The 9,980-nt window shown below is 47.5% G+C and overlaps 1 protein-coding gene across 5 annotated transcripts; it reads left to right on the forward strand.

The window, feature by feature from the left end:
• The first annotated feature begins 1,128 nt into the window (after positions 1 to 1,128).
• Positions 1,129 to 9,980, forward strand: MLST8 (MTOR associated protein, LST8 homolog). Of its 5 annotated transcripts, XR_014518890.1 has the most exons (10): positions 1,140 to 1,472; positions 2,600 to 2,739; positions 2,854 to 2,905; positions 3,924 to 4,086; positions 5,436 to 5,511; positions 6,160 to 6,312; positions 6,750 to 6,874; positions 7,388 to 7,551; positions 8,299 to 9,683; positions 9,734 to 9,980. XR_014518890.1 is itself a non-coding variant. In XM_083474022.1 (9 exons), exons 2-9 carry the CDS (start codon positions 2,611 to 2,613, stop codon positions 8,415 to 8,417), a joined length of 978 nt encoding a protein of 325 aa, XP_083330148.1. In that variant the 5' UTR covers positions 1,129 to 1,472; positions 2,600 to 2,610; the 3' UTR covers positions 8,418 to 9,980. The 5 variants fall into 5 exon arrangements, 4 of the variants coding, with proteins under 4 accessions (XP_083330148.1, XP_083330146.1, XP_083330147.1 ...); XM_083474022.1 differs by having other exon boundaries at positions 1,129 to 1,472; positions 2,857 to 2,905; positions 8,299 to 9,980; XM_083474020.1 differs by having other exon boundaries at positions 8,299 to 9,980.

The raw sequence follows: 9,980 nt of genomic DNA on the forward strand, positions 1-9,980 counted from the left end.
CTGGCGTCTTTGGGAGGTCATTTTCATCAGGCCTAGGCTCACATGGCACTATAGACATCAGCCCAAACCTGCCCACCTTAAGTTGTACCTGTGCTGGGGAAGTGAGGATATAAGGCCAACCTACCAGGGGTGACCCCAGAGGAGTTTGTCTCCTTGGGGTGCAAAGAGAGCTCACCTGATTCAGGTTTTTGTGTGTGTGTGTGTGTATGGGTTTCTGTGCGGTGTCGTTTGTCTATTTCTCTGGGGGTTTTGCCGTGTTTTTTTTCCCCCTAGGCCATTTCTGAGGTGAGAGGCTGGATGTTTTGATTTGATGTAATACTTGCTACTTCTGCTTTTCCAGCAGCAAATGTTGAGTTCCAAGTGGCACCAAAAAAACGACAATGATTAGAATAAAAGAATTGCGGAGTTGGGAGGGACCTTGAGGGTCATCTAGTCCAACCCCCTGCAATGCAGCTGGGGGATCGAATCTGCAAGTTTGGCGTTAGCAACACCATGTTCTAAGCAACTGAGTGTTGCAGTCACTGCAATATCAAACACAGCAGCAGATAAATATAGCTCACAACAAGAACAGATTCATCAAAGCAATTAATACAATTAAGTGAAGTCACACTATAATTCAAAATATGTGGCCTGGATTGGTGTAAGCGAAAGTGGTTTCATGCCCCTGATGTAAGAGTCCAGCCCTGCATGGAACTGTTCCCTTCCTGGGTGTGAGGTAGGAGGGGAGTGTGGCGTTTTTTGTCCCGGGATAACTCTCTTACTGGAGGCTTTATGGCGGCCTTTACCAATGGCCTGTCAAAATATGTCCATAAAACTTATTTTCCCCAAGCCTGGTGCCCTCCAGATGTTTTGGACTACAAATCCCACCAGCCTCAGTCAGCCGGTCACTCTCCCATTAGCCCCAGAACCGTACCTGGCTCTGCTGGCTGGGGCTGATGGGAGTTGTAGTCCAAAAATCTGCAAAGCACCAGGCTGGGGAATGCTGTTTGGAGTTTTTTTTGACAGATCGTACTGCGCATGCCTCATTCTAGCCGCGGCCTGTTCCTCCGGCAAATGAACAGAAGGGGCTGTTTTTCTTGGGCGGCAGGCAGGATGAGTCCATAGATGCACCAAAGTGTAGAGAAACATATTGCTGGAGGGAAGGGTGTGCTGTTCTACACACTTACCTGGGAGCAACTCCCATGGAACTTATGTCTGAGTAGACATGTGTAGGTTTCCTCTGTAAAATCCCGGTTTTCTTCATTGTTTGGGTAGGCCTCACAAAAAGGAACTCGGAAGTCAGATACTTAATGTGCATCTATAATTTGGCAACTCTATAAAAAGACACTAGAAACGTAGGACTTGGGTTTTTACTTTTGTGCGCAGGCGCGTATTTGCCCTTTGATTTCTTCCGACGCAAGCGTAGTTTGAACCGGGCAAGATCTGGCGTGCGCATGCGCTTTACCGGCTCCCTCCCTACTCTGGTTCTGAAGGTAAGCGTCCTTTTCGCACCCCCTCCCCACCCGCCAGTCCCCAATAAATGGGGCAGGGAATCTCCCTCTGTGGATCAGAGACAGTGCTCTGCGATAAAAATAGAATGTATAATTGCAAGTTTTCATTCTTATTCCAATATTTATTTTAATTTATGTTGCATTTTAATTTTTGCAATGCTCACCCTTTCCCTCTTGTTTGCTTTCAGCGGTCCAAACTTATTTTATTTGCTTCTTGGATTTAGATGCCCTTTTTCCTCTGAGGAGCTCAAAGTGTCCTCTGTTCCAGCTTTCCATTTTATTGTCACAACTACGCTGTGAGCCATGTTTGGTTTCGACTAGATAGAACTGGGCTTTGAACCCAGGACTAGTCGGACACACTCCGGCTGCTGCATCACTCCTTGCCTTGTTACCTCTCCTTGGGTGGGTGGGGGAAGCAGCGATCGCCTGCATGCCACTATTGGTATTTGGGGAGCGTGCTGTGTGCATTGAGGGGGCTGTATAAAAATGAAAAAAACCAACAAACATTGCAATTCAAGGCTGAGCCAATCCATACTGCCTGAATAGCTTGAACCCACCCTCACCCTACCAGCCCTCTCCAGTGTGTGCGTGCTCTGCTCTACAAATTTGATCCAGGTTCCTAACAGTTTTTAAAAAGGGTTTACACACACACTTGGGGTTTCTTTCAGATTCCTGCATCCTCCTTCTGAAAGATGCAGGGACATGGCAACACACATAGACAGACAGAAAGTCTTGCAGTGACTCCATGGAAAACAGTGTGACTTGAGCCGGGCTTGTCAGTTTAGCATAAGAACATAAGAACTGGGTCAGACCGATAGCCCATCTAGTCCAGCATCCTGTCCTCACAGTGGCCAACCAAATGCCTCTTCTGGGAAGCCCCCAAGCCGGACCAAGCGCAAGAGCCCTCTCCCCTGCTGCAGTATTCAGAAGCATTGCTGCCTTTGACTGTGGGGACAGAGCATAGCCATTGTGACTAGTGGCCATGTTGTCAGCTCTGGGCAGTGCTGAGTCTCCCGCTCCCTGCAAGTGTCTCTTTGGGAGAAGGTGGGGCATCTCCTCTCTAGCCACATGGGCGGGACTCCTACCCCTCTCTCTTTCTGTGTCCTTAGAAACCTGGACCATGAACACAGCACAGGGCACTGTGGGCAGCGACCCCGTCATCTTGGCCACTGCCGGCTATGACCACACAGTTCGCTTCTGGCAGGCCCACAGTGGGATATGCACCCGGACCGTCCAGCACCAAGATTCTGTATCCTTTTGATGCGCCAGCTGTAACAGGATTTTGGCTCTGCTAACCTTACTTAGTGTTTCACTATAGCTATGTGGGCCAGCCTGTTCTGTCTTCCTTAACCACATTTGCCAGCAGGTCAATGCTCTCGAGATCACCCCAGATCGGAGCATGATTGCTGCTGCAGGTAAGTGTGGCGTATTCCAAGAGCATGGAGTGCAACCTTGTCTTTCCAACCTTGTCTCTCCAAGGGCATGATGTCTGCAATGCTGATGGCTCTGCCAAGGAATTGTGAGACATCTAACAGTGAATTCTCTCCATGATCACAAAGCTATGGCCTCAGGAGAAGCTAGGGAGGTTATTTCCAGCCCAGAGAAACACCCCCATGCTTGTTAGTTGATGCCAGCCCTACCATCAAGTAAAGTGAAGGAAATGCAACATGCCCCACCCCACTGCCCTGGTCATTCCTTTCCCCTGTCCTTATTTGGAGTTGATCGATTACATTTATATCCCACCTTTTTATCCAAAGAGCTCAAGGTGGTGCTCGTGGTTCTCCCTCTCCTTATTTAATCCCCAGATCAACTCTGTGAGGTAGGTTGGGCTGTGAGGCAGTGATTGGCCCACATGGCCACCCAGTGAGATTCATGGCCAAGTGGGGATTTGAACCCTGGTCTCCAAGGACCTAGTCTGACACTCTAACCATTAGGCGACACTGGCTCTCCAGTTAGGATGGGAGCAGGGCTAGGAAGAAAGGACAGACACAGAAGAGGGGACCTTACTGTTGTTTATAGTGTCGGGATTTACTGTTACAGGGATTCCTGGTTAATAAGATAAACCGCTTACAGTTCATAGAATCATAGAGCTGGAAAGGACCTCATAAGTCTAGTCTAACTTCCACTAAGACATTTATTCCTAATAGAGAATAACTTTGCTTTTAAAGCTCCGAAGTTTAGTTGAAACCCTGCTTTTGAACCTGCCGGTGTAAGTCCTACCTACCTGAGTATGAGCAAACCAAAATAAATTTCAGTTAGCTGTCCCCATCTCCTTAATACTTGCCACTGCAGCTGAAGGAGAATGACTGCTTTAATGTTTTGTGGGTCTTGACACGAGTACTTACTCTGCCAGTCGCCCGCAGAAAATTCTGTGCAAAGGTCAAATTTGTGCTTTTGAACTAGCAATGAACTAGTTGGGGGTTCTTTTGACAGGCTATCAACACATCCGTATGTATGACTTGAACTCCAATAACCCAAACCCTGTTATCAACTATGACGGTGTCAGCAAGAACATCACCTCTGTTGGCTTCCATGAAGATGGTCGCTGGATGTACACAGGAGGCGAGGACTGCATGGCCCGCATCTGGGACCTCAGGTAAGCCTCTGGAGCTCTGCTCCTTTTCATAACCTGGAGAAAGGGGATAGAGAAAAGTTTTTCTTCCACTCTCACCGGTGAAGCTGCATGTTGGAAAACTCAGGACAGAAAAAAGAATATACTTCATCATACAGTCACAGTTAAATTATGGAGCTTACACCCACAGGAAGCAGAAAATTAGAAAAAAATAGTAGAGGAGAAAAATATTGATAGCTATTAGCCACATCGGCTATGCTTTGCCTCTGTAGTTGGAGGCAGAAATACTTCTGATGTGCCATTGGCCTGATTCAGCATCAAAGCTCTTCTTATGACCATGGATCTGCAAGGAAAGTCAGTGAGTTTGACGATCTGCAAGATACACAGGAGTTTCTTTCCTCAAATCATTAAGCAGCATTGTAGGCAAGAAGGCAGGTGTCATGGGGTCATGGCCAATGGTTCTTTCAGCCTAAATCAGATGCTGTCTCAGTTTAGGCTGGCACCACAGAACTGGAAGAGACTTGAAGTTTGACTCCCGATGCAGGAACAAGGTTGTCTGAGCCCAAGGGTTTTCTAGCGTGACCTCAAGCAAAACTCCATCCCACTGAGTTTAATGAGCTTTCCTTCCTAGTGAATTAATTTATCTATAAGAATATTTCTATACCAACTTGCAAAAAAATCTGGTGGTGTACAATAAAATCATTTAAAACATCCAGAAATAGTAAGCTCATAGAATACAGAACAACTCAAAATTAAAAATGGTTATCTAAAGTTTTAGGATTGCAGCCTGCATGCTGAATCTTCATCTAGTGGCTTGCCAGTTTAATTCTTGACAGTCTTGTTTAATGTTACGAGAGAAAGAAGAGTAGAAGGAAGAGGGGGAGAAGTCCAGCTTGTCTGACCTAGTTTGGGAGCTTTGGGAGTGAATAAACTGCTGATTTTCACAGGGGTTGCTGTGTTAGTCTGTTGCACCTTAAGGCAAACAAATTTATAATGGCATAAGATTTGGAGAGGACATGCCACTTCATTGGACGCATGAACTGTTATCCTGAGTTGCAAGAGTGGATATATTGAGGGTGAATTTTAAATTATGATGGGGGGGGGGGATGGATCACAATGTAAGTTTACCCTCTATGTAGTTCAGGAAGAGGAATCTGCACATTTAGGGTGTGGTCCCCTAAGCATTGTTTAATGAGCTCCACTGAGGGTTTGGCCAGGAGATGTTCCTTTGAAATATAAGATCTGATTGCATAGGAGGCTTTCCTAGTGAATGAAGTTCACAAAAAGTGCTTTGGAGCTCCCTGGAGTAATGGCAGTGAAGGGGTTATGCTTTGGCTCACCTGTCATTCTGTCTGCGTCTGTTCTGTTCCCAGGTCCCGCAACCTCCAGTGCCAGCGCATTTTCCAAGTGAATGCCCCCATCAACTGTGTCTGCCTCCATCCCAATCAGGTATGAATCACAGAATTGTACAGTTGGAAGGGACCCCAATGGTCACCTAGTCCAACTCCCTGCAATGCAGGAATTCCAGCTAAAGTCACTGACGTGTGGCCATCCAATCTCCAGTGAAGGGGAGTCTGTTCCACTGTCAGATTGCTCTTAGCATCAGGAGGTTCTTCCTAATGTTTAGTTAGAATCTCCTTTCTTTTCACTTGAATCCATGGGTTCAGGTTCTCCCCTCCAGAGCATCAGAAAACAAGCTTCCTCCATCTTCCATGTGACACCTCTTCCAATATCTGAAGGTGGTTCTCATATCACCTCTCACTATTCTTCTCACCAGGCTAGAGAAACCCAAACCAGTCAACATGAAGCCCTCCCATCCACACATTCTAGATACTTTTATTTTCTGACGTTCCTGTTCCACCTTTCGTCCCTTGTGGAATCCAAAAGGGTGGGTTTGTGGGTTTCCAGACAGTCACCCACCCAGGCACTGACCAGACCCAGACCTGCTTAGCTTCAGCAGGGAGGTGGCCTCATGTGACTTCAGACCATCCCCTGGGAACGTCTCCCCTTTCCATGCAGTCTTCCACATGGTGGGGATTTGCAGGGTCTGTGGTCTTGAGAGGTGATGGCACTTTTTGTGTGTATTTCTGTCCACAGGCAGAACTTATCGTTGGGGACCAGAGTGGGGCCATTCACATCTGGGACTTGAAGACGGACCACAATGAACAGCTCATCCCAGAGCCAGAAGTCTCTGTCAACTCTGTTCATATTGATCCTGATGCCAGCTACATGGCTGCCGTTAACAGTTCAGTAAGTGCTGGCTGGCTTTGTGGTGCAGTGATGCGCTATAGCCTGCCTATTGCTTCTCTACCAGCGTCTTGTTTAAAGAGTCCACAGTGGCTGTGTTTGCACGTAGCGCTAAACCAGGGTTTGTTTTAACCATGGTTTGTTCAACAAACCATGAGTTGCCTGACAGAGGAACAAACAAGCCACCCAAAGTTTTTGTTTTCCAGATGCTCTTGCCTCGGGCCACTGTAGCTCAGCGAAGGCCTGGGGTGGGTTGGTCAAACAAATCATGGTTAAGCAAGGCTCATCGGTTTGCCAAACCATAGTTACCTCAAACCATGCTGGGCTGGGTTTGCACATGCCAGTTAGGTTAACTAACCATGGCTTGGTGTCATGTGACAACCAGATCTAAGCCTTCAGACTGATGTCCTCTCAGATGTTTTATTCCCTTCCCATTGCAGGGAAACTGTTACGTGTGGAATCTCACAGGTGGCATAGGAGACGAGGTGACACAGCTCATCCCAAAGACCAAGATTCCTGCGCACAGCCGCTATGCTCTCCAGTGCAAATTCAGCCCAGACTCCACGTGAGTAGGACTGGCTTTCTAGGGTTTCATATGGTGGGGGCGGGGGACGGCATTCCCAGCCCTATCTGCAGATGCCATAAGGCTGCCTGCCTGCATAGCAGATTCTCTTACCACTGAGCTACAGACCTTCCCTATAAGGATTCTTTTTGGGACCCATAACTATGGAAGCTTTCTCCATTTAGTGCCCGTGTGGTGTAGTGGTTGGAGCGTTGGACCAGGACCTGGGAGATCAGGGTTCAGACCCCCCCTCTGCCATGAAGCTCATTGGGGGACCTTGGGGGGGCAGTCACTGCCTCAGCCTCAACCTACACCAGAGGGTTGTTGTGAGGATTAAATGTGGAAGGGGAGAGCTATGTATGCCACCTTGAGGAAGGGATGAAAATAAACAATATTCTTTAAAATCCGGCAGTATAAATAGGGACTTTTATGTTATTGGTTATTTTGGGTGACACTTCTAGCCTGGGTTCCACCTGCCTTGCCCCACTCTGACTAGTCTTCCGTCTTCTGCTCCAGGCTTTTGGCGACCTGTTCTGCTGACCAAACCTGCAAGATCTGGAGGACGTCTAACTTCTCTCTGATGACAGAATTGAGCATCAAGAGCAACAACCCAGGGGAAACCTCCCGTGGCTGGATGTGGGACTGCGCGTTTTCAGGGGACTCTCAGTACATTGTCACAGGTGAACAAGGGTGGGCCGACCTTTCCTTGGAGAATGAATAGGAAGGATGACAAGGGACATTAAGCCCCCTGTGGCCAGGCCAAGCTATTTTGGGACCTTATGTAGAAAATCAAATGATGCCCGTCTCATTTCTCCTTCCCACCCTACTAAAAATACGAAGATTTTGAGCAACGTACACATTGTTAAACAGTACAGTGGTACCTCGGGTTAAGAACTTAATTCGTTCTGGAGGTCCGTTCTTAACCTGAAACTGTTCTTAACCTGAGGTACCACTTTAGCTAATGGGGCCTCCTGCTGCTGCCATGTCGCCGGAGCACGATTTCTGTTCTCATCCTGAAGCAAAGTTCTTAACCTGAAGCATTACAGTGGTACCTCGGGTTAAGTACTTAATTCATTCTGGAGGTCCGTTCTTAACCCAAAAACTGTTCTTAACCTGAAGCACCACTTTAGCTAATGGGGCCTCCTGCTGCCACTGCGCCGCCAGAGCCCGATTTCTGTTCCTATCCTGAAGCAAAGTTCTTAACCTGAAGCACTATTTCTGGGTTAGCGGAGTGTGTAACTGAAGCGTATGTAACCTGAAGTGTATGTAACCCGAGGTACCACTGTATATAATTCTATAAATTCTTTATGAAGTAGCTCACTAATTGTTACGGCAACCTTGTAAAGCAGTTCAGTGGCATCCATATATTGCCGATTGTTGTGTGTGTTTGTATGTGTGGCTTCACGGTGTCCCTTTTCCTTCCCCAGCCTCCTCTGATAATCTGGCCAGGCTCTGGTGTGTGGAAACGGGCGAGATCAAGCGGGAATACAGTGGACATCAGAAAGCGGTCGTCTGCCTTGCTTTCAACGACAGCGTCTTGGGCTGAGAAGGAAAGCTGCGCTCACAAGATTGCTGCAAGACTGTTTTTTTGGGGGGTCAGGTGTGCAAAGACTGTGTTGCCACCCGCAGCTGCCTTTCTGCAGAAGAGCCGGATTCAAGTAAAATTGAAGCCACCTTAACCATCTTTGCACAGTGGCAGGCAGTTTTAAAACAGAACCCCCAGATTTTGTTTGGCGTAAGATCTTTGTGCCAAAGTATTGCTTAACAAAGAGTGGTTTGTAAGGAGAAACTGTGACACTCAGCACTGATGTTACTGTATGGGATGGATCTCCCAACACAGGGTTTCAACTTGCTCTCTTTGGGGAACTGCTTTTGTTTAGGTGAGGCTGCCCTCTGTTCCTTCCATTCACCTTTGCCCAACGTAAATGGCTCAGCGGACATTCCAATTTATGTGCATACACACACCCATTCTCCCATGCCAGGAGCAAAGGTAGGCTGCCTCTGTTGCAAGCTTGCCACCTCCTGCTTCAGAAGGCTCACTGGAGTTGGAAGAAAAATGGTTTACCCTCATTCCTTTTGTGGTTATAAACTGCTGGATTGGATCACAGGCCCCTCTAGGCCAGCTACACCAGTGGGAAGCTCACAAGTAGGATGTGAGCACAGGAAAACTCATCACTGTGGTTCCTGTTTTGCAGGGGGTTGGACTAGATGACCCTTTGTGTCCTTTCCAACACTGCAATTCTGTGATTTCTCCTCTGCTCCTGGAGGTTACTGTCTTGACTAGTTATTGATAATCCTTTTCATCTTCCATGAATTGTCTAGAGTAAACCCCTCTCAAAGCCATCCAGGTCAGTAGCCATCACTGCATCTTGTGGGAGTGAATTCCCATAGTTCTGCTATAACTTTCTTCTGTCCCTCCTGAATTTTCCAACATTAGCATCACTGGACAATCCGGGGTTGGTGGGGGGCAGCATTATGGGAGAGCGAGAGCGTTTTCTAACTGAATCAAGTTGCAAGTAAAAATGCAGTTAGGCCTGACATTCAATGCTGGAGCCAGGCGTGGGGAGAGTGAGCAATGGCTTCTCCCTGGAGCTCCCTGTTCTGGGCTCAGAAGTGCCTTTATTAATTAGCAGATTATTTAAATGCAGCCTTCCCCCAGATGGTGCTCTCCAGCTGTTTTGGACTACAACTCCCATCAGCTCCAGCACCCTATGGCAATGCCGTCTGTGACTGACATTGAGTTGTAGTCCAAAAAAGCTGGAGAGCACCAGCTTGAGGAAGGCTGGTTGAGTAACTGAGCCAGCCAAGCAGTGTACCGCTGCCATCCTGGTCCACAGAATTGGGGAAAAAAGGACTGAAAAGGACCTCCAGCAGGGAAGCGTGCTTGGAGAAGTGCAAGCGTGCTTTTAGCCCTGGGGGGTGGGACACAGGAGTTCTTGGTTCTTCTCTTTTCTCTCTCCCTCCCTTGCTGCTATTAACACACATCTCAAGCTGCTCATTTCCTCATTTTTTGTGCTTTTAATTATTTTCACACATGCACACACACCAGCGTAGCTCCTTAAAATGAGTGGTTTGTGGTTTTTCTTAAAAAATACTTTGATTTACAAAA

The sequence above is a fragment of the Podarcis liolepis genome, assembly GCF_965112155.1.
Source record: "Podarcis liolepis genome assembly, chromosome: 14".
Lineage (NCBI taxonomy): Eukaryota > Metazoa > Chordata > Lepidosauria > Squamata > Lacertidae > Podarcis > Podarcis liolepis.

Bases quoted from the DNA above. Each gene is read 5' to 3' on its own strand.
- MLST8 (XM_083474020.1), top strand. From the start codon at position 2,611: ATGAACACAGCACAGGGCACTGTGGGCAGCGACCCCGTCATCTTGGCC. The intron at 2,740-2,853 runs GTATCCTTTTGA...CACATTTGCCAG, and splicing joins CCGTCCAGCACCAAGATTCT to CAGGTCAATGCTCTCGAGAT. The intron at 5,512-6,159 runs GTATGAATCACA...TTCTGTCCACAG, and splicing joins TCTGCCTCCATCCCAATCAG to GCAGAACTTATCGTTGGGGA.